Source organism: Rhinolophus ferrumequinum, chromosome 26 (assembly GCF_004115265.2).
Source record: "Rhinolophus ferrumequinum isolate MPI-CBG mRhiFer1 chromosome 26, mRhiFer1_v1.p, whole genome shotgun sequence".
Taxonomy (NCBI): Eukaryota; Metazoa; Chordata; class Mammalia; order Chiroptera; family Rhinolophidae; genus Rhinolophus; species Rhinolophus ferrumequinum.
In genome coordinates, this window is record NC_046309.1 from 16,357,399 (window position 1) to 16,382,386 (window position 24,988).

General features: G+C 34.5%; 1 protein-coding gene across 2 annotated transcripts; it reads left to right on the top strand.

Moving 5' to 3' along the window:
- Positions 1-412: 412 nt before the first annotated feature.
- Positions 413-24,763, top strand: TMEM209 (transmembrane protein 209). 2 transcript variants are annotated; one of them, XM_033099294.1, is made up of 15 exons: positions 413-539; positions 1,504-1,640; positions 1,768-1,826; positions 2,686-2,817; positions 3,295-3,533; positions 4,444-4,645; positions 11,093-11,268; positions 11,899-11,970; positions 14,061-14,157; positions 16,738-16,863; positions 18,834-18,931; positions 19,770-19,884; positions 19,980-20,077; positions 21,841-21,914; positions 24,358-24,763. In XM_033099294.1, the coding sequence occupies exons 1-15, from the start codon at positions 537-539 to the stop codon at positions 24,410-24,412; spliced, it is 1,683 nt and encodes a 560-aa protein (XP_032955185.1). In that variant the 5' UTR covers positions 413-536; the 3' UTR covers positions 24,413-24,763. The 2 variants fall into 2 exon arrangements, with proteins under 2 accessions (XP_032955185.1, XP_032955184.1); XM_033099293.1 differs by lacking the exon at positions 413-539 and adding an exon at positions 588-703.
- The last annotated feature ends 225 nt before the right edge of the window (positions 24,764-24,988 follow it).

A 24,988-nucleotide genomic window follows, 5' to 3' on the forward strand; every position in this document is an offset into this window, starting at 1 on the left:
CTTGAACACATTTTGGTTTTTCTTGTTACTGCTGCACCCTCATTTCATGGATATTTAAAAAATAACGTCGGGTCAGAATACTTGATTTTTTTTTTTTAACACAGGTGTGAGAAATGCTCTGTCATTGCTAATGGTGTTTGTACACATTACCACATACTCTATCCTACGATTAGCCACCCTGCTTAATAAAATCGGCTTTAAAATGTGGGTACATAAATGTCCTAAGGAAGCTAAAATTATATTAATACATAGAAATTCAGCTTGTTATCGTTATTACTTTTTACTGCGGGTTCAGAACCTGGTCTGAATTTTTGCAGCTCAGTTTTCTCCCCGCACCAGAGCCATAAATCCTAAAGCTGTCTCCTTGGTAACGCTCCTAGTGCCCGGCACTCCTCCACCCTCCTCTTCTCGCGAGAAGAAATAGCTGGTTTTTCCGGTAACTGTAGACTCGGCAGCCTGTCGCTTTCGCCCTAGCGATTGGCCTCGCGCATGCGCAGTAGAGAGTGGCGCGAGCCAGCGGCTTCCGGCCGAAGATCATGGTGCGTTTTGGGGGTCACTTTTGTGCTTCCTGCACGCGGAATCCAGGCGGGCTGTCAGAGTTCCGCGCCTGCGGATGTGCAGAGGGTTCAGCCAAAGGGGGATGTGGTCAGGCGTCCCGCCATCCGTAGTGGAGCGGAGGAAAGAAGCCATAGGGGATGCTGAAGTTTGTACTGGGAGAGCCGGGGCGGGATGCTCCCCGGACCGGGGAGTTTGACTCGGGCTGGTGGCGGGAAGGGTAGTGCTCTGTACTCTCTGGGCTGCAACTCCGTATAGCTACAACAAATCTTACAACTTGTCTGCAAGACATGAGGCCTAATAAAACAAAGGAAATACCCCAGTGTAGACCAAAACTGAATGCACACTTCTTCCCACTCGCTCTCATCCCCTTCACACCATGAGTACTCGCCCTTCTAAAACTTAAATCCTTATACTTTACCAAAAACACAAAACGGAGTTCTCTGGCGTGCTTGGGTCCGAGTGCAGAACTGTTTGAGATCGTAGGCAGTTAATGGTTTCTGCACAAGGCCGTTAGGAGGAGAGTCTTGAATGGCTTATAGCGTAAATGGAATGTTTTCCCCCAAAACTTAGTATTTCGAGTTTCTTAAATTAGCCCTTGGGCTAGTCCTTGCGACATATCCTAAAACACAATACAGAGTAATTGCAGACATAACTACCAACCCTTAAATGACAAAAGAAGACATTTTTATTTATTGGAAGTATTAAATTGTTTTCTGAAGTGACTCTCCACTTCTCTGTTGATTACAATATGATGCCAATGAAGTTATAATTTAGGGTTTCCCTTTTAATGTACTAACATTACAATGTAAAAAAAAATGGAAAGATATTTTAAAGATGAGGGAAAGTGTGTGCAGTTTTTAGTTACCATTCTAAAGGACACAGGTGTGATTTCTTAAATGGAGTAGTTTCTTTTGATTGATTTTTGTGCTTTTTGTTTTTGACTAGATGCAAGGGGAGCCAAACCTTAGTGCTTCCCTTATTGACAGAACCATCAAGATGAGAAAAGAAACAGAAGCTAGGAAAGTTGTTTTAGCCTGGGGACTCCTAAATGTATCTATGGCTGGAATGATATATACTGAAATGTAAGTTAATTAGCAAAAAAAAAGTGAAAATGTAAGAGGGCAACAATTGGTGCCACAGGTTTTTGTGTGTATTTTGCTTTTTTAAAATTTTTTTAAGACAATTGAAAACCCTTTCTAATTTTTTCAGGACTGGAAAGTTGATTAGTTCATATTATAATGTGACATACTGGCCCCTCTGGTATATTGGTAAGTAATTAATTTTCACTGTGATTTAGAGTTACTACCAATGAAAAACTGTATCAGTTTTGTTCAATTTATGCCTTCATTCAACAAATATTTGAGTGCCTACTATGTTCCAAAAATGAAATGCAACAGAAAGGGAACAAAGTCCTTGCCCTCGTGGAAGGAACACTGTAGTAAAAGAGATGATCAAATTAAACAATGCATTCTAGGTGATAATAAGTTCTGTTAAAAAAAAAAAAAAAGTAAAGTTTGGGGGTGGTGAGATTTGTATTTGTTACTCTTCCTGAAACGCCTTCCCTACTTCTCTACCTTTTCACCTTTCAAGACCAACCAGATTTCTATTCCATTGATGCCTTCCTCAGCCTCTTCATGTCTTTCTGTCCTCTCTCTTCTCTTTAGTAGTCCTTGGGCATCAAGAGTCTTTATGGCAGGTTAAAGTAAATTCCATAGTCTAATACACACATTGATCTAAAGTCTGTGGTAGAGGGGGTGTGTCAAATAGAAAGCAAGAAAAAGTTGTAGAATCTGCATACCTGACTTAGAATCATGGCTTTAATAACTAGGCTGTGTCTCTTGCAAAACTCACTTGACTTCTCTACAATGTTGATTGATCTTTAAAATGGACGTGAAAGTGTTTATTGTACAAGTTGTAAGGATTAGTGATAATATTTTGAAACTCTAGTAAGTGGCCTATACATAACATTCATTAAATGGTAACTGTTATTAAGAATAAGAAGATCGTTTTCAATTTTGTTGTTAATTTGCTAAAGTATGAAGAGTTTTGTTTCCCCCCTTTAACTGTTATACACACACACAGACATACATACACCCTTATTTTAAATAAATTTTTGTTCTCTTACAGAGCTTGCCCTTGCATCTCTCTTCAGCCTAAATGCTTTATTTGATTTTTGGAGATATTTCAAATATACTGTGGCACCAACAAGTCTGGTTGTTAGCCCTGGACAGCAAACACTTTTAGGGTTGAAAACAGCTGGTAAGTGTTTTACATCTTTTGCAAAGGTGGGGGAAAGGTTGGCAATAAATCTTTCTCAATTTAATTTTCCCTTTTCATAGACTTAGCTGGAAGGGAGTTAGGCCATCTGGTTCAACTATATTAAACAAGTCTACAATAGTCTTTAAGACCAACGACTGTCATTCCTATTTGTACAAATTGAATGGAACTAGCATTCAACAGCCTCATGAAAGTTTGTTCCATTATTTTATTACAGTTAAAATTAAATTACTAACTCTTGCTGCATTGAAACTAATTTATTTTGCATTCTGTGGAAATGGTAAACAACTAATTTGTGTGTTTGGTAACAATACTTTATGTAACTTAACAACCAAGTCACTCTATTACGTTCCCTTTTCCTGAAGAAAAACATTCAGTTCATTAAATCTATTTTCATAGAAATTTTATTTATACATACATATTTTATTTATTTACTATTTATTTGTTGCTTTCTTCTAGTTGTACAGACTACTCCTCCACACGATCTGGCAGCAACCCAAGTCCCTCCCTCTTCACCTTCTTCAATTCAGGGTCAGAGTGTGTTGAGTTATAGCCCATCTCGCTCACCCAGTACCAGCCCCAAGTTCACCACCAGCTGTATAACTGGATACAGCCCTCAGCTACAAGGTCTGTCATCAGGTGGCAGTGGTTCTTATAGTCCTGGAGTGACATACTCGCCCATCAGTGGATATAATAAGGTAATGACTCTTTTCTCTTGACCAGTCACATTATTTAAGAATTAGGAGATACTTTGAAAATCTTGCAAGTCGAAACTCCTCATTTTATCGATGAGGAAACCGGGGAACAGTGGGTAATTCACTTGCCCAAATCGCCAATTTAAGAGCCAAGAATATAACCCAGATTTCCTGACACCTAGTTATAAGTTCGTTATATCACATCTTAAAATGTATCCACCCATCATTATGGTATACAGAGTATTTTCACTGCCCTAAAAAATCCTTGTGCTCCACCTATTTATCACGTATTTATCCTACCCCCCAGTCCCACCCCAATCCCTGATAACAACTGATCCGTTTACTGTCTCCATAGTTTTGCCTTTTCCACACTATCATACAGTTGGAATTGTACTGTATGTAGCCTTTCCAGATTGGCTTCTTTCATTTAGTACTATGTATTTAAGGTGCCTTCATGTCTTTTCATGGCTTGATAGCTCATTTCTTTTTAGCACTGATGTACATTGTCCAGATGGACCACAGTTTATCTGTTCACCTACTACAGGACGTCTTGGTTGCTTCCAAGTTTGGGCAATTATGAATAAAGCTGCTCTAAACATCTGTGCGCAGGTTTTTGTGTGGACATACGTTTCAGCTCCTTTGGATAAATACCACAGAGCACGATTGCTAGATCGGATGGTACAAATGTTTAGTTTTATAAGACACCACCAAACTGTCTACCAAAGTGGGTGTGCCATTTTGCATTCCCACCAACAGTGAATGAGAGTTCCTGTCGCTCCACATCTTCCTCAGCGTTTGGTGTTGTCAGTGCTCTGGATTTCAGTCATTCTAATAGATGTGTTACTTTTTGAAAGTCAAAGACCAAAACAAAAATAAATTCCAATTAAAAATAAAGTTATTTTATTTTGTATAGTTGGCGAGCTATAGTCCCTCTCCTTCTTCTCCATACCCTACCACTGTGGGCCCAGTGGAGAGCAGTGGACTGAGATCTCGCTACCGTTCTTCACCCACTGTCTATAACTCCCCTACTGACAAAAAAGACTACATGACAGACCTGCGAACATTGGATACTTTTCTGCGAAGTGAAGAAGAGAAACAGCATAGAGTTAAGCTAGGTATGTATTTTATTTAGATCTAACATATATATACATACATCTATATACATATACATACATCTATATACATATATATAGATAGATGTATATAGATGTATGTATATATGTATATATGGTGTCACTTTACATTATCCTTAACCTATTTTCATTACTTTGATTACACCTGTACATAAATGTTTAAGTCCCTTTGACTAATATACTTGGTGTGACTTAGGAGAGAAATAGGTTTTGTTTTTATGTTATGCAGTTAGAATTAAGTTCACCAAATTTAAGAAGTAAATGTAGCTGGACTACCAGAAATCTTGACCCTTTCATCTCCATTAAGATTGAAAGCTTTTTCATATAATGTAAGTTATCGTTTCTATTTAAAAGTTAAGGCTATCAAATGTTTTTGAAGCGGTGCATAGCAAAGCTCATTGAAATGGTAGTTGTCTCCTTTCCCGTGGTCGTTGGGAAGGTGAGTGTGGTCAGGAAGGATGAAAGGCAAAGCATGGATTTCCTCTAGAAGTACTGCTGTTTTTCTGAACATTTTCGAACTTATCTTTTGTTTACCTTGGGAAACAATGTTAGCAAATCTTAATCTGTTTGGGGTGGATTTGATTATTACAAAGTCAATTTGAAACCAAATTGGGTTATTGAGCAGAGTAATGATTTTTCCCCCTTAGGAACTTTCACAGAAAGCACATGAGGTGCTAAAACATGGCCACAATGAGGAAGCCAGATATTGGACCTTGGCTCTTTGTGTCACTTAAAATCTCTCCATTGATTTTTAATGTAATTTTGCCTGAAGTGCCCCAAATGTCAAAGAAACAAATCAATATTATCTTGTTATTTGTCAGTACATGCTTTTTCTTCTTTTTAAATTTTGAAATATTTCAAGTATACTGCAAATTATAGGGTATAACACAAAGAACAATCTATTTACCCTCTGCATGTCTGTCTTTGTCACATCTAGATTTTCTCAGACTTCCATTTTTATTTCTTCTTTGACCTATAGGAGTTATTTAGAAGTATTGTTATTATTGTTTGGAAGTATTATTGGTGATTGGTGTTACTTTTAATTTCCAATCATGTGAAATGAAGGCTTGGTTATTTATTGTTACTATATTGTGGCTTGAGATTCAGATCTGTACCATACTAATTTGGGGTTTTTTTTTTTTTTTTTTGAGACTTGCATTTCGGCCTGCTATGTAATTAATTTTTAATAATGATTCTTGGTATATTGAAAAGAATGCATAATCTCTAAATATTGGTCTCTATATTTGTTCATTTAGTAAGCTTCTTGATGGTGTTCTTAAATTATCTTATTAATTTTTGTCCACTTGATCGATTAGTTACTGAGAAGGTATATTAAAAGCTCCCAGTGATTGCCTCCCGTTGACTGTCTCCTCGTAATTTTGTTGTATTTGCTAAATATCTGTGAGATTATGTAAAGTGCATGTAAATTCAGAATTGTTCATATCATTCTGGTCAATTATTCTTTTTATCTTTATCTCTTAGGCTTTTTGCCTTCAAGTCTATTTTGTCTGACATTAACACAGCTATACTATTGTCTTTTCATTAGCATTTACCTGGTACATCTGTGTTTATCCCCATACTTACAATCCTTCTTTGCCCAGAGGTTTTAGGTAATTATTTCATATACATTAATTTGTAAATAATAAGTATTTTATGAGTCGCTACTTTGAGACTATATAAATAATCTCTTCCTCATCAGATTTTGACTTACTAGTTTTAACATCCTTTTGTGATTCTTTTCAAAATTAATTATTACTATGTTGGTTGTCATAGTGGCTTTCTAATTCCTCATTCCTTCTGTATTTCTTTTATGTTTAAACTTTTTTATGGTAAAATAGACACAAGATTTATCATTTTAACCATTTTTCAGCGTATAATTCAGTGGTATTAAGTACATTCATATTGTTGTGCAGCCACCTTTTATATTTATTTGTTGGCGTTCTACTGTAAAACGGATCTTTTCAATTATGTCATTTATTTTGATGGTTGTTAGATTGTCTCAGATTTGACTAGTGGGATCCTCTGGGTTCTGTGTTCTTTTGACACAACACTGTTATTCTTTGAGCACTTTTTTTTTTTTAACCTTCCGGCACCACAAGATATTCCACACACCTTTTGTACTTTCCCTGGCTAACTAGCTCTGGAGTCCATCTGTTTCTCCAAGGGGGCCACAGTTGCTTTTAGTGGAAAATGATACTTAGAAATTAACTGGGCATTGGACATGCCATATTAATGAGTTATCATGACTCTAGGTCCTCTCAGCAGACAGCTAGGAAGTATATGTACACACACATCTACATCTATATACTGTTGATTCTTAAACAACAATGAGTTTGAACTGCACAGATCCACTTACATGTGAATTTCTTTTCATTAAATATGTACAGTACTGTAAATATATTTTCCTTAGGAATTTCTTTATATCACTTCCTGTAGCTTACTTTATTGTAAGAATACAATATAGATTACATATAATATACAAAGTATGTTTTGATCGACTGTTCATATTATTGATAAAGATTCCAGTCAACAATAGACTATTAGTAGTTAAGTTTTGGCAGAGTTAAAAGATACACGTGGATTTTTGACTGTACAGGTGGTGCCCCTAACCCCTACATTATTCAAAGGTCAACTGTATAACTATATTAAAAACCATGAGTTAATACTGATACCTCCAATTCCGATTCACCTATACTGGGTTTATTCTAGCCTCTCCTCTCTTTCCATATTTGTAACTCCTTTCTCCAATAGTGAGGACCCAGTCAGTTACAGTCTTTCTCACACACCCACTTTTTTGATAGAGAACCACTTCATCGCTAAATATTTCACACACATCTTCTAAGAAGAAGGACATTTTCCTTTCTAACTACAATATGATTATCATACTTAAGTTACTACTGTTATTCATATTCTCATTTCCTCCAATTGACACAATAATGACCTTTGTAGCTTTTGTTTGGTTTTTTTTTTTTACTGATACAGGATCTAGTCCAGCATTATGTATTGTATTTTCCATGTTTCCCCGGAAATAAGACCTAACCGGAAAATAAGCCCTCGCATGATTTTTCAGGATGACATCCCATGAACATAAGCCCCAATGTGTCTTTTGGAGCAAAAATTAATATAAGACCCAGTCTTATTTTTGGGAAAACACAGTAGTTGTCGTGCTTCTTTTGTCTACTTTAATCTAGAACATTTGTACTTTTTTGTTTGTTTTTGTCTTTTATTACATTTACATTTTGAAGAGATCAGGCTAGTTTTATTGCGAATTTGGATTTATGTGATCATTTTCTCATTATTAGATTCAGTTTAAATATTATTTTTTGGCAAGAAAGCAGGTGGTGGTGTGTTCCTTTCAGTATATCACATCAGGAAACATGATATCATTTTGTCTTTTATTGGTAACATTAAATTGGATCACTTGGTCAAGGTGATGGTAACCTGACTTCTTCAAAATAGCTTTTCCCTTTCATAATTAATAAATCTGTAATGTGATTCCTTGAGACTTGTTCCCCCAATGGCCTTTCACCCTATGGTTTTAGGATCATCCATTGATGATCCTATCCCAGGGAAATTAATACAGTGGTGGTTTCAAAATGGAGACTTTCTATACTTTCTTTTACATTTAGTAGTTTGGCATTTTCCGTAAAGAACTTTCTGTTTGACCTCTCACCGCACAGTTTGTTTGTTTAAGCCAGTTTGGACTCATGGTTGGTTCTTTCTTAGCAATGTCTAAACTGTTTAACTCATTGCGGTTTTTGTAATTTGTCTCTTATTTTTCAAAGTTTTATTTGGTTCTTTTTTTGACATCTGCCTGATTTATTTTACAGTATCTTGTTTTGTTTCTGTTTTCAATTCCTTTTCATATCTCAGTCACTTTAAATATACTTTTTAAAAAGTTTTTGTCCAATAGTTCAGTTATCGAAAGTTCATGGAGATCAAACACTAACATTTTTGTCTTGTTGACTCATGCGTTGAGGCTTGTTTCATTGTGATTTGTGGGGGTTTTTTTGTTTTTGTTTGTTTTTATGGTAAGCTCATCTTCAGTAGAGTTTTATCTGTGCTTTTTCTATCCTGGGCGGCTGGACGGAAGTCTTGTCTCCTCCCAGCAGCTTTGTATTTGCCTCTGCTCGGTGCCCAAGGAGTATCATTGGCTTCGCACTAACTTAAGTAATTTCTAGGTTTGAAGGTTCCGAGATGAATCTCCCAACAACCTATGACACACGAGATTCCTTGGTAGCTCCCAGGGCCAGTGGACCCATTGTTTTCCTATCCGCTGAGAATGTGGCCCTTTGAGGTTCCTGGCCCTATGCCAGGCACAAGGGATGGAGGTATGAGAAGGGTTTCAATCCAACTTTCCACCTCTCCTGGGCCTACCTCTTCATTTCCAGTTCCCGTCTGGGAACTGAAATACAAGCTGATAGGTTTTCCAAAGTTTACAGAATTATAAAGAGCAGCTACAACATCAGCTTATATACACAGGCTACTGATTTTTAATTCCCTCTTCATTTCTAGCCACTGGCTATTCCTCTCACCTTTTTTGCAAGTTTCATTGTCCATTTAAATAAGGTGTTTCATGTAATAAACATTTTTCGATGCATATAATGGGAGATTTTTCAGGTTACCTGGTTTGTTATATTGCCAGAATTCTATATCTCTTTGTGCTTTGATTCTTTACGTCTTTGGAGTTCTCCAGCTACAGGTTTTGTACTGTTTTGTTGGTGGTCATGATTATTACAAAGAAGCCCTATTTTGTCACTGCTTGCTGCATATATTTTGGCTAATGTACAACAGATATCAAAATTTATTTCTGTCACCTTATTTCTACCATCTATGCAAAATTTTTGTCTTCTAAAGCCAGTCTTCCCTGAAATGTTTCTCAAGTTCAAGTTTTCTCGGAAAGCTTGATTATCATTTTTGAAGTTAATACTCAAAATGATTAGTCAAAAAAGAATAACCTTGTACTCTATCATAACCATGTCTTTTACCTTCCTTTTTTATTCCTTATTTATTAAATCATTTGTGTTAGTTTAAGACTTGCTTTCTCTCTTTTTTTTTTTTCAATAAAATTTATTGGGGAGCAGTGTGTTTCTCCAGGGCCCATCAGCTCCAAGTTGTTGTCCTTCAATCTAGTTGTGGAGGGCGCAGCTCAGCTCCAAGTCCAGTCGCCGTTTTCAATCTTTAGTTGCAGGGGGCACAGCCCACCATCCCATGCGGGAATTGAACTGGCAACTTTGTTGTTGAGAGCTCGCTCTCCAACCAACTGAGCCATCCTGCCGCCCAAGACTTGCTTTCTTGACATTAATTCATTCCTGTAAGTCAGCTTTGCCAGAAGTCCTCCCTGAAAACTATACCAAGTGTGATATTTCTTTACTGTGCATAATTATTTTTATGCCAGCATGAAACATACTAGTATTAACCTAAGCTACTAGCATAACACTAGCTAACCTTCAGGGTTTTGATGCTGTGAATTGGCATATTGCCACGTATTTCTTTCATGATTTCTCATCTGTACCTGTAAATAAACACGTAAGAAAACCAGTTTTATTACTCACTTCTCCTAGAAATTCTGCTAAGATTTTTAAAAACTTTTTTCTATTTGTGTTTTTTGTGTGTGGGTCTGAAGTATTGATATTTCGATATCAGTTAAACTCTAAATAAATAAAACTATTTCCTAACTATCATACGAGAACAATTGTCTTTGAAAACTTGCGGTTTACTCAGATGCTGTGCTAGATGCTAGGGAAACAAATACTTCTTGCCCTCAACGAGCTCAAACTCTGTTTGGGAAAAGAGATAAACTCTGACCTTAAAATGGGATCATTTGTCTGATAGAGGCCACTATAGGATTAAGTCCCTAAATGTAAGTGTTTGCATTTCCTAAATTTAAATTTATAAATTTAGAAGTGTAATCAGCAGAGAGTCTCCTTTAATGCAACAGAGGACTGACTTAGTAGAGGCTAGGACTAGAATGCAGAGTACAGAGGGAAGAGTGAATTTAGCTGCCAGCCCGGAGTCATTTACTGGTGGGAGGGTGTAGTTACCCCATTCACAGAGAGCTAAACATTCAAGCAGGAAACTGCCTTAGCCTATTTATTTCCTGAAGAAATTTGTCTTTTGTTTCTCGCTGAATCATTTGAAAGTCTTAGAGAATGAAACAAGCCTAATTTTACAACAAAAATAAACACTTTCCATCACATAGAGTTCATATGGCCCTTAACTCGATACTGCTCAGACATGTTAACTGTTGACGCAAATAGTCCATGTTCTCTAAAGAAAAGATAATGCTGGGGAGGAGAGAGGAGAGAGGCCCCTTGAGCTTCGTCTTCCTTGGTTGCCACTGCCTGGACCGCTTAGACCGCCGGTGTTCGCGTGCTAACTCTAGACGTCAAAATTTCTACAACACACTGATACTCTGAATCGTTGTAGGGAGCCCAGATTCTACCTCGCCTTCCACCAGCCCTACGTTCTGGAACTACAGTCGTTCTGTGGGGGACTATGCACAAACTTTAAAGAAGTTTCAGTATCAGCTTGCCTGTAGGTCTCAGGCGCCATGTGCTAACAAAGATGAGGCCGATCTCAGTTCTAAACAAGCTGCAGAGGAGGTAAATGGACAATAAAAATGACTTAATATTTATGCTTTACAGTTTGTTCGAAACTCTTTTCTACTTCTGGAACAGTTTTTTTTCCCGTAAACTCCATTTTTACCAACTAGGAACATAAATCTGGCACACATTATACAGTGGACAGGCTCCTATCTAACTTTGTGTACCTAAAATGGAATTATATTGTATGTTTTACTCTTTAGGACACATAGTTGACCTGCGTGTCCTGCCTAAAACATTTTTCTTCATTCGTTTATAAAAAGGTAGCTCAAGTATTAATTTGTACTTAATATATATAAGATGCTTGCTTTTAAAATATATTTGAATTAGAACACTTGATAGTCTGTAACTTCATCAGTTTAAGACGAAATACAAGATTTCAATTTTATTCTTAAAAGCAAGACGAATTCTTGAAACATACCAACATAAGGAATTTTAAAGATATATCTGCATGAATAGCAACTAGTACATAATAAGAAAATTATTGCATAATAATTAAGTCGTTATTGATGTTTATGAAGTTTTTTTTCCAGAGTATTCCAAATATTTTTGAGGGTGGGGGAAAGAATGACTGATCTCTGGCAAGATGTTTTCCTCACTGACTGTTCATTTTAAACATGTTTTTAATAGGTTTGGGCGAGAGTAACTATGAATAGACAACTTCTTGATCATATGGATTCATGGACAGCTAAGTTCAGAAATGTAAGTTTTACATTACTCTTTGGACAGTACAAGTGCCTTTTGATATGTAAAGTACATTATTAGAATATCAGATGTTAATTAGATATCAGAATTATTAAAAGTGCAGTGTGGATGGCACATATATAAGGATAAACATGACATTTACTTATATGGTATTTATATGGGATTTTTTTTTTCTCTCCATGTTTAGTAAATTAGCATAATTTGAGTAAAGGAACAATATATTTAGTTATTAAGATCTTAATCGCTTTCCCAGCATCTCAATTTTATTTTTCAAAGAGCTTTTATGTCAGAGCATATTATGTGTCTAGAAAGGTGAGGGAAACAAAAATGAGGTCCTTGCCCTAAAAAAAACTTCAGTTAGAGAGAGAAGATAATATGTGCTTGAAGCTACAACAGAATATATCAATTTCTTTGATTCTTCTAGAGTAGAACCCTCTCTGTCTTTGGCCTAGAGGTTGGGAAGGCCAACTCTTCATGTACAGAGTGAGTTAGTTCCCTGGTTTCAACCCTGCCTCTTCCTCTCGCGCTCTGTGGTACCTGTGCACCCAGATTCTAGTGGACAAGTTGGCCCCTCCGCCCCTACAGGTGGCACCGCTTGGATTCTGTAGAGGCTGCAGCTTCTTCCTATTTCATCCTGCAACTGTCATCTATCCACTCTGTATCTTCTAGAGATAGGTTGCAATTATTTGTACTGCTTTTTTAAAAAATTCTTTTACTATAATTTAAATAGGGTATCAAGAGGGAATGGTGAAAAATGGCAGCCTACTTTTTTGAACCAGAAGCAAGGATGGCTTTTAAAAATAAAAATTCTTGAGCCCAACCCTAGAACTACTCAATCAGACTTTCTGGGAACAGGGCCTACATCTCTCTCATAGAACCCTTAGATGATTTTGTTGCAGCCAAAGAATGGCTGGCAAGTCAGATGCATTTAATAAAGGTTGGAAGAATGAACAAGTGAAATGAAGTCCTAGAACTGTACTCTTTTTTATTTCCACTTATAGACTTGTCTAAATGCTAATATATTTAAAATGCAAAGTCTTGGGCGCATTTGAGATCTTGCTCCCTGGCATATGTCATCAGTTTGGCTTAAATAAACTTAACAAAAATTCCAAAAAAAATTATATATATATATATATGCATATATGTATATATGTATATACATGTACATATGTATATACATATATGTGTGTGTATGTATATATATATGTATGTATATATATATATATATATATATATATATACACACAAAGTCTTGATTAGGAGTATTAGCTTAGAAGAAATATAAACACAATCTCTTATCCAAATTCCCTAAGCTACAGTGTTCTGAAATGTGGGGGTTTTTTTTGTTGTTTTTTTAAAGGAATTGGAGGCATAAGTATTTCATCTGAAACTTTTTTTCATCCTTTCATTTTATAGTGAAACAGAAGCATGGAAACAGAAGTGGTGGAAGTTGCCACAAACACACACATACAAAATATATAACACACAAACAAACCCTATGGGGTATTTCCTTAAACAGTCTTTTCATTTCCCAGAATTAGTTTGATATTAGGCATGCAAAGTGGCATTTGAAATTCCTAGTCCTAAAGTAATATGGTAATATTCACAATCCAGTTTCAGATATAATACATCTATTTTCTACATGGTTAGGAAATTTGGTGAGCCTGCTGAGAGTTAATCAATTATGTTAGTTTGAAAAATTGTCTTACTAATTACAAACCAATATAAATGCTACATGAGTAAATGTGAATAATTACCCTAGAAACAAACTGAAGATTATCCTTTTAGCTAAGTATAATAATCATAGAACCATGTAAGAAAAACTTAACATATAGCTGAAAGTTTTATATTTTCTTCAGAAAAAACAGGCATATGTGATTTCAGACTATAACGTAGTTAACTTACGCTCTACTAGCATATTTACTTAATTCTCTCTAGATTTCAGGTAACTACTTCTTCCATCTCTTTCACATACTCGGTTAATATTCAAGTTCTAGACAGTAAAAAAAATCTTAGTGTTTTATGAATAATTGTTTGAGAAATACTTTCGAATTATGTGTGTAAATATTTACCTCATTTCTTCCTAGTGGATCAATGAGACAATATTAGTTCCTCTTGTACAAGAAATTGAGTCTGTCAGCACACAGATGAGACGAATGGGTTGTCCAGAGCTGCAGATAGGAGGTATGTGAAAATAGAGCCCAGCATCGGACTTACTTTCAGTGAATCTGCGAAGTGGAAAATGTCTTCTTGTAGTGGGCTATTTAACAACTTCCTTTGTTAAGGAAGGTGAAGAAAAAAACTAAATTTCTATAATACAGTTTAGATATTGAGGTGAAGAAAAAAACTAAATATCTATAATACAGTTTTTTTATATAACAGTTTTTTTGAAATGTAATTTACTCACCATACAGTTCATCCATTGAAAGTCTACAATTCAAAAGTTTGGGTTGTGCAGCCATCACCACAGTCAATTTTAGAGTATTTCATCACCCAAAAAAGAAACCCCACATGCCCTTTAGCAGTCATCCCGTTTCCCACTACCACCACCAATTCCCCAGCCCGAGGCAACTACCAGTCTATTTTCTGTCTCTATAGATAGGCCTGTTCTGGATATTACATATAAATGGAATCATATAATATTAGGTTGGTGCAAAAGTAATTGCGGTTTTTGCAATTATTTTTAACCTTTTAAACTACAATTACTTTTGCACCAACCTAATACATTGTCCTTTGTGACTGGCTTCTTTCAGTTAACATATTTTAAGGGTTCATCTATGTGGTAGCATTTATCAGTACTTTGTTCCTTGTTATTGTCAAATAATATTCCATTGTATGGCTCTACCATACCACATTTTCTTTACCCATTCATCAGTTGATTGACATTTGGGTGGTTTTCACTTTATGGCTGCTATGAGCTGTTGTGTACAAGTGTCTGTGTGGACATATGTTTTAATTTCTCTTGCGTATGACCTAGATGTAGAACTGCTATGCTGTATGGTAACTCCATGTTTAACCTTAAGAGGAACTGCCAGACTTTTTTCTAAAGCAGCTGCACCATTTCATATTCCCACAAGTGATACATGAGGGTTCCAATTTCTACATCCTCGCCAATACTTGTTACTGTGGTTTTTATAATTATCCTAATGGGTGTGAAATGGTATCTCACTGTAGTTTTGATTTGCATTTCCCTGATGGCTAAAAATGTTGACTATCTTTTCATGTGCTTATGGGCCATTTGTATATCTTCTTAGGAGAAATATCTTTTCATGTCCTTTACCCATTTTTAAATTGAGTCAATTATTATTTTATTATTGAGTTGTAGGTGTTCTTTATATATTCTAAATGCAAGCCCTTTATCAGATATTAATTACAAAGTTGTACAAAGCATACGAAATATGTAACAGTGCTAATTTAAAAATCACCAGTTTTCAGCTCTCTTATCTGCTAAAAATAAAACTGGTAAGGTTCTGTATAATATAATTTTGCCTAAAATATAAGTAAGTGTTAAGTAATTAGGTTTCAAAATAAGGAAGGAATATTGTAGTCAACCAGCTCTTTCTAGAAAATAAATTTTTCCTTGAAATACGTTAAGTGCTTTGGTTTGTACATTAGCGCTTTCCACTTGTTTTGGTATCTTTTAATCAAACTTTATTCTCTGGACTAAGAATAGAATTATACATCCCTAAAGTGCTTATTTATTGAATGTCCAAATGTTTCATTTGTAATTTACACAGCCCTTACATTAACCTTGGAAGCTAGCTATTAGTGCCCATTTTATGGATGGGGCTAAGATTAAAAGAGGTTAAGAACCGGCCCAGTGTCACAGAGCAGTGATTTGAGGCCAGAGCTCTCTGACGCCAAAGTTAGAATGGTTACTTTCTGTGTCTTGGTGATGTTATTTGAACATCTGCTTATCCTTTTTGAGCTTTCTTTATAAGCTGTAAAAATATGTAGTTTTCACAGTATTTTACCAGTGTGATGTGCTTTTTAAAATAGAACAACATTGTTTCATGGCTACAAAAGTAATATTCATACGTTTAAGTAGAAAACTTGGAAAATACCGAAATACACAAAGAAGAATATTACCCATAATTCTGCTTCCAGATATAACCACTACCAATTTAGTCACAACCAGTTATTATTTGTGGAGAGAAAAGTACTGTGATACTAACTATATCAAAACGATATCAATTATAAGTTATACCATAATTTAAGAACATGAAAAGTGCATATTTAGACATTGAGGAAATATAGTACATACATATGAATATATTTCTAATTAAATCGGGTCATACTATTTTGTTACCTGCTTTTTGCCTCCACCTTTTCTATTTTGTTAAGTATTCTCCAGTATTATTTTTATGGCTGGACTGTATTTTATACATATATATATTTTATAGATATATCTATAGGCCTCTGTGTGTGTGTGTGTGTGTGTGTGTGTGTGTGTGTGTGTGTATACACACATGTATACATATGTATATCTTTTTTATATATATCATTGTATATTAGTTGTTTATAGATCTTCCAAAATGGATTTGGCTGCTTCTTTTGGAGAATGTGTGTGTGTGTGTAAATCTGGCCACATTGCCAGAAATGATAAAATAAATTGTAGGTAAAAGTAGACAAGGCAAGTTGTTAAGATAAACTGTTATTGCTGTCACAGGTTCCTTCAACATCTATTGAGGAAAAAGCATTTTACATTCTCTTAGAGACCCACATAAATAATAATCTGTGTGCTGTGTGTTTTGTTTTGAACAGAGGCTAGTATCACTAGCTTGAAACAAGCAGCTCTGGTCAAAGCGCCTCTCATCCCAACTCTGAATACAATCGTGCAGTACCTAGACCTTACCCCAAATCAGGAGTACTTGTTTGAAAGGATCAAAGGTAACTATTGATTTGAAGAGGGAAAAAAAGCAGAGCTTTTTCACTAATTTGAGGTTTAATAATTAAAGGTAACAAGGAAAAATTTTTTGAAAAATTAAGTGTTACTAAGTATAATCTTGTTTTATAAATATGTATTTAATTATAGCTTGACTAAAGCTTATACTTTAGTATACTTTTTGAGTTTTATGCTTTATATGCTTAGGAATTGTCAAAATAATATACTTAGTCTTGAATATGTTAATTAATAATTTTATTCTATATAGGGAAGTTTAAATAGGAGCTAAATGGGCTCAAGTGAGAATGCCACTCTGATTTCTTTATAATTTCAGCATGTTGATTCTCATTTCTCTCAATTCTTATATATCACATTCATTATGTTGCTTTTTACATTTCTGTTATATTCTGATTATTGGGGGGAAATGTGATCTTCTGAGGAGGCTGACTTAAAAATAAGGAAATGTAGCCTCCCTGATACTCCCACACTCCTTTTGCCTCCCTACTTTTATTTGGATAAACTCTGTAGACTGTTCTCATCACTAAAACAATTCTTAGAAATAATATTTCACTCTTTAGATTTATCATAAATCTTAATTTGAAAATGTTGTGGTGCCCCCTCTCTCCCCTTGGTTTGGTCTGGGGTTCAGGAATAAGCATTTATCATGACTTTTAAAGAACTTTTTATATAAGGAGAATTCAAGCATACATAAAACTAGACACAACAGTATGGTATACTCAACCCGGTCCCAACACCCGTCAGTCCGGGGCAACCTTTGCCGCACCCATAGCCTCATCTTCCTCCTCCCCTCCTGTATCAGTTGAAGCAAATCCTATATGTCATCACTTCATCTGTAAATATCTCCGTATATACCTCTCTAAGATAAGGCCTTTAAAAAACATAACCATAATATAATTATCACACCAAATGTTTTTTATTATAATACTTTCTTTATATTATGAAATATACAGTCTACATACAGATTTCCAACCGTTTCATAAGATGTATAATTACTTGTTTTTATTTGTGTTTATTTGAATTGCAATTCAAATATTACGACGTTATGATTGGTTGGCATATATATAAGTTTCTTGTAAGCTATAGGTTTCCTGTACATTCTTTTTTTTCCTTTGCAATTTGTTGAAAGCACTGGATTGTTTGGCCTGTCGTGTTTTCCATGGTGTGGATTTTGCTGAATGCGTCCCCATGGTGTAGTTTTACATGATCTAGTGTTTTCTATATTTCCTGAAAATTCAGGTTACAATTTTTTGTCAAGATTGCCTAATAGGTGGCAGGGTATTTGTATATCCAAGAAAAATATGTGTGTGTGCATATATAGATACAAAGTATACAAAAGTATTATTATATATCAAATATACAAAAAAGTTAAATAGTACAAAACCCTGTATGGACCTACTAGATTAAATAGTAATCAACATTTTCCACATTTGATTCTCTCTCTCTACATATGCGCACACACACTTTTTAGTTCTGCCATTTGAAAGTACATTGCGGACATCATTATTTTTCAGCACACGAATTCCTGAAAAAATAGCATTCTCCTACATTACCATAATTATCAGACCTTAAAAATTATTTCTGTAATATTATCTAATATACAGTTCATATTCAAATTTCTCCATTGTCCAAAGGATAAAGTCTTAGGTTCACATGTTATATGTGTTATTTTATTTTTTCTTTGGTCTCTTTGTCTAGAACAGTTCAACCACCTTTTCTCACCACATGACATTGACTTTTTAAAGGATCCAGAATCGTAGTCTTGTCTCATATTTTGGCTTTATTTGATTCTTCAGGGTAATGTTTAAATTAATCTTTTATATCTTGTGTTTCTTCACGTTTGGGTCTTTTGATCAGGTGTTTAAGATGATATGCTTCTCTTACTGTAACCTCTTAGCCTTTTTTCATTCTTTTTTGCATATTCTTAGCTTTTATTATTTCACCTTTGTTGCTATAGAACTTTCTCAAGGAGGCTGTATGAGCTCGTTTCGATGGAATAGAGGTGGAGACTTCAAAGGACGCAAGTGGGATACAGACTTGCCCACTGATTCTGCTGTAAGTCTCTAGTTTTGTTATTGGATTTATATTTTTATTTTTCAATTATGAAAATAAGTATTAAAAAGAATTTAGAAACTAAAGTAGAAATAAAAAATTGAAATTGTACTAGCATCTTAACCCAACCACTGTTTATATTTTCGTATATTTTTTCTTTACATAGAGTGTGCTATTTTTTTTCATGTTTTTCATGTCAGAATTGTAATCATTCAGTATGTAAAATTTTGTATCCTGCTTTTTTTCACTATTGCGTTGTTTAAGTGTTTTTCATTATGTCTTATTGTCATTGAACTATTCTCCTATATTGGACCTAAACATTTGAGAAATGTAGTAGGGGGAAGGATTTTTATTTTTCCATCTTAAATAATGTTGCAAGGAATATCATGATGCATATTTCTTTCTTATTTGGTCTTTTGACTTTAAGAAAGATTCCTAGAATTAGATTTATAAGATCAAAGAGTATAAAGTTTTAGGGCATTTAAGAGTTTTTCAAAATCACGTTCTTTATTTTTTTATAGGGACTATAATGTGTGAAAATGAAGTTTTAATTGCTGATACTCAAATTGAGAATTGAAAGTATGTGTATTTTATCTTGGTTCTGCTGTTAATTAACTCTGGGTGTGAATGATTCATTTAACAGAAAACTAGGAATGTCTTTTATCTTTTCATTTTATAGATTTCATCTTATAAATATAACCACTTGAAAGCATTTTTGCTAATTTTCTCTCTAGGGAAAAATTTAAAAATTGGAGTCATTATAAACACAGATGTTTTTAAAGGGCTACATCCACAATAGATTTTCACGCTGACTTTGAAATACTGTTTTCCTCGTTTTTAGATCATCATGCACGTATTCTGCACCTACCTTGATTCCAGATTACCTCCACATCCTAAATACCCTGATGGAAAAACATTTACTTCTCAGCACTTTGTTCAGACACCAAATAAACCAGGTATAAACCTCGCCTAAAAGAATGAGTTGAGCTCTTCACATGAAATACATAGAGTGGTTTTGTTTGTTTTTTCATGTAGCCTATTTCCTTTACAGATGTGACAAATGAGAATGTTTTCTGCATTTATCAGAGTGCCGTCAACCCTCCCCATTACGAGCTAATCTACCAGCGTCACGTTTACAATCTTCCAAAGGTACTTCTAAACATAGAAGTTGCTCTTACAGAATGTCAGGGATGACTTGCTTTGATGATATTTTTAAAATAGATTCTCTTATTGATGGACTAGGTAAACTTTTTAAATTAGGGAAAATGTGTATCTCTCGCCACTTCTTTTTGTCACTATACAAGTATTATATGCTTAATTTGGAAACACATAAAGATAAAGAAAAATCACTCATTATTCCATTACTTACAGGTAGCTATTGTTAACATTTTGGTGTATTGCCTTTTGATAAATTTCATTTTGGATTTTCTCTGTACTTTTTCATGGGTTGAAATCATTTATGTAGTTTTATATCCTTTAAAAAATTAACTGCAATGTAATTTTCCGTGCCATTAAAAATCTTCATGAAAATACTTTTTAATGGCTATACAAAAAACTTCATCATAAGATTGTAACATAATTTATACAGCTATTCCCCTACTATTGGACATTTTGGATATTTCTAATTCTTCATTATCATAAATAATATTCTGAATATTCTCCTGAATATTCATCCTTATTTATATAGCTACCTGCATTTTGAATAATTTCTTTAGCCCAAAGCCCAAAAGTAGAATTCTAGGTTACAGAATATTTTCAAGTCTTTTAAAATACATTATCAAACTACTTTATAAAGCTGGTTATTGTACCAATTTACACTTTTGTCCAGGTACATCACTCTTGATGGCAAACATCAGTTCTGCTGATGACATTTGCAGTCATTTCTGTTATCAGCGTCTTTACTAAGAAATTTTACATTGACTATAATCATAAATTGTGTTCTCCATCCATCAGATTCCCAGGAAAGAATATTAATTTCATTTTTTTCAAGTTTAATATTTCAACTTTGTAAGTGTAAATATTTGGGGTCACTGAAGTTCCTCTAAGTACCCTAAAGTATCTAAAGTATCTAAGTATCTAAAAAAGCAAATGCTGTTTTTTAAAGAAACACTGTCTTTTAAAATATACCCTCAGATTCTTGAGTAAAAACGCTAAATGAATAAAGCAGGTACAGGTTAATCAGTGAATTGAAACTCTAAATTAGGGGCTAGTTTACAGACTAGAAATTACAAACAATAGTATGATTTTAGGGCTAGCAAACGCTGCCTTGTAGTCCGTTGTAGATAAAATAGATTTATATTTAACATGCTACTTATATTGTTATTAACATAGACTGTAACGTATTTTGAAGTGTGATTAAAAGCTTTTTAATCCCCACACATGTATTTATGCTGTTAATTTTGGGGATAGAGCACTTTTTGTGTGTAGTGTACAGGGGCACTCAGAGTAGCTCCCTTCCAGGCCTTCGTAAATGCGGCTCCCCGTGTGTGGAAACTGCCTAGTCTGTTTACTTTCTGCTCATCTTTCAGGTCTCCACTTAAAAATCTTTCCCTTGGGAAGGCATTCCCCGCCTTACCAGTCTGGGTCAGATGTCCATGTGTTCCCATGGAACCCTCCACCTCCCCTCTCAACATTCATCGCGTCACAAAATTAATTCCAGAATTACTTCTTATAATTCTGAATTTACTGCCTGCTTTTTTACTAGACTTTAAGTTCCTTGATTACATGGATCCTTTCTGTCTTATTCACCACAGTGTACCCTCTTGCCAGCACTTTGTTTAATGAATGAGTGAAAGTCTGAATTACATGGAATTCTGAGTTAGTAGAATTGGTGGGATCTGCATTTACCTATCAGACTGACTCTTTTGTTCAATTTGGCTTAAACCTTGCTGTCCTTTTTGTCTTTGTTCCAGGGCCGAAATAACATGTTTCATACATTATTAATGTTCCTCTACATCATAAAGACCAAAGAGTCAGGAATGCTTGGGTAGGTATTTATGCTTAGAAACACAAGTACTTAATGTATTTACTGTTTTTCTTCCTGTGTTAAGATTCTGTGGAAGGCAGCATCACATACTAAAAAGATTTAGGGACTGAGCAATAAGAAATCTGGCCTCTAGTCCTAGACCAACCCTGTCACTAACCAGCTCTGCTGTGTTGGGCAAGTCCATGAATCCCTCCGAACTTCCATTTCCCTATTGGGTAAAAAGGCAGTAAGACCACAGTTTGTCCTGTGCCTTACAATTGTGTCCCTAGAAGAACAACTCTGACATCTGCATTAGGATCTTGCCACTTTCAAAACCAAACCAAACAAAACTGGATTCTAATTTTATTCAAGCCATGCCATTTCAGACTCAAAGCCCTCTACAAAGTGTTTACACTTCGAGAGAGACCAAGTCAGTACCCATTCCGTAATATTATTAACTAGGATGGAACCATTGCAAAATTGGAGTTGTTTACTTTGTTTGTTCTAAATACATAGTAATGAAGCTCACACACTAGTGTAATAAATTTAAAATTTCTGTATTGTTATTTTGGTGATGTGAAATTTTAGTGTATCAAATAACATTTGAAGTAAGCAGACCCCAGCTAATGCTGAGGGAATCTGGTACTAGAAGATCTAGGAGTCTGAAAACCTGGGTTCTGGGTCCAGCTCTGCCTGAAGTAACCTGAAGCTAAGAAAATGTAAAGAGAAGTGCTTGGAGTAAAAAAACAGCTAGAGTCCATTCTAGTTTCGATGTGCATGCCTCTTTTCAGTTTTGTTTAGGGGTCTATCCTGGAGTATATACAGAGGGTGCCAAAAAACTATACACATTTCAAGAAAGGAAAAATCTATTAAAATTGTAATACTCAAGATATACCGATAACAAAAGATGAATACAAGTCATGTGTATACATTTTGTTGGCACCCCCAGTATGTTCTAGAGCTACATTGTCCAATACAGCAGCCACCATGTGGCATCGAGCATTTGAAACATAACTAGTCCAAATTGAGATGTGCTGTAAGTGTAAAACACATAGACTAGAAATCGAAGACCTAGTACCAAAAAAAAAAAAAAAAGCCAAGTAAAATATCTCATTAATAAGTTTGTACATTGATTATATACTGAAATAACATGTTGGATATATTAGGTTGAATGAAGTATATAATTAACATTAATTTCACCTGTTTCTTTTTACTTTTATCTTTTAACTTTTTAAAGGTATTTATTAGAAAATTTAAAATTGTGTGTGGCTTGCATTTGTGATTCACATTACATTATATTTCTGTTGGACAGCATTGCTCTAGAGAAAGACAAGCTCCTGTTAAACATATTAGATGCAAAGATATAAACAGAAATTTATAAACAATTATATATCAGCTTCATTTATATGTTTAATGTAAGAAAGATTAAGTAGTAAATGTACTTTTGTGAGGCATCTAAACATCTAAATGTCCTTCTGCATTTTTTAATTACAAAAATAATGCATGCTCAGTATAGAAATATTTAAACAATACAGTGATAAACTAGAAATTGAAAATTCCCCTCTGATTGGCTTCTCTCACTCTTCTTCCCACTCTCTCGAGGTACCCAGTGTTAATAGTTTCAGGTGTATTTTTCCAGACTACTTTCTGGGAATATGTTGATTTTGTTTAAAAATATATTGTACCCTTAACATATTACTCTGTGATTTGCTTTATAATCTCATAGTATATCTTGAACATTCTTCTATGTCAGTAAATACAGATTTTCTTCTAAAATTTCTAGCTACAAATAGTCATACATATATATATTAGAAAGGTGGAGCATATGGTTTCACATAATAATAGAGATATACAGCTCTCTCTTGATTCCTCAGTGTTGGACATTGTTGGTTGATTTCTTATTTTGTTAGATGAGTAATTTATCTCTTACAGTCCTCTTCCTCTCATACTTTGAATACAGTTATATTACTCTCTGGAGTAGAAGTAGACTTTTTTTGTTGTTTGCAATATGGTTGGGTTTAAGCTATATTAATAATACCCATATGCGAATCCACTAAAGCATCTCTAATAATTAGAAAATTCTTAATTCAAGTGAAACAGATAAAATTCTCTAAGAGTCCTATCATCTCTATATCCTCCATTTTTAAAAATTTAATTGACACTTTTATTTTGATCTGACTTGCTAAAATTATCCTGTTAACTTTCTCTGTCTGATGAAGTTCTTGGCATGCACTGAAAAATTAATTTTCAACACACTATAAATCCTTTTATTCTAAATTTGGGTTTTAAACAAGAAAAGTAATAACTGTTACTAGAATTCACCGATAAACCACGTGTAATGTAACTTATTGCAGAATAGCATTAAATGTTATCAATTAAACATGTATTCCTTCTTTTAGTTATTTGAGAAAAGACTTTCAATGCTTGGCAATCAATTCCACTAAAATTTTTTTTCTTTTTATAGGAGAGTGAATCTTGGTCTATCCGGTGTGAATATTTTGTGGATTTTTGGCGAGTAGTAGGTCATTTAATTCTAAACATTTGGACTTTTATTTGACTGAATCAGAAGTTGAATCTAAGAATCTCTGGTCACCATCTCTTTTGTTCTGAGACACATGTGTATGTTACAGATTCTTTAGATTTAATGAAAAATTAGATTTTATAAAACTTCCTTGTGTAAATATATCCCGTATCTTCTACACCAAGAGACATTGCCCTCAATTTTTTATCGCATTTCAGGTTTTTTAGTTACCTACAAAACTGCAATACTTCAGATTGTTGTTACCAAAAACAATGCAATTCCCCCTTAATTAAATAAATGAGTCCTTTTTTCATTGTAATTTCCAATAAGAATCATCTACCTGATTCTTCCCCACAAAAATTGATTTTTCAATCACATTATTTAGTATAAATACTTAAAAAGAAACAAGTAAATTGCTAAATTATTATTTTTTGTATCTGTCTTTCCCCAGTGTTTGGCAAATCAGTGCAAGGCCCATATTTAAAGGAATGAGAAAAACTCCTAAGTAATGTATAGTTCATGTATATTTTTAAATATCATTGAAAGAGGTTGACAGTATTAGTGTTTAAAAAGT

Bases quoted from the DNA above. Each gene is read 5' to 3' on its own strand.
- TMEM209 (XM_033099293.1), top strand. From the start codon at position 614: ATGTGCAGAGGGTTCAGCCAAAGGGGGATGTGGTCAGGCGTCCCGCCA. The intron at 1,827-2,685 runs GTAAGTAATTAA...GTTCTCTTACAG, and splicing joins CTGGCCCCTCTGGTATATTG to AGCTTGCCCTTGCATCTCTC. The intron at 11,269-11,898 runs GTAAATGGACAA...TGTTTTTAATAG, and splicing joins CTAAACAAGCTGCAGAGGAG to GTTTGGGCGAGAGTAACTAT.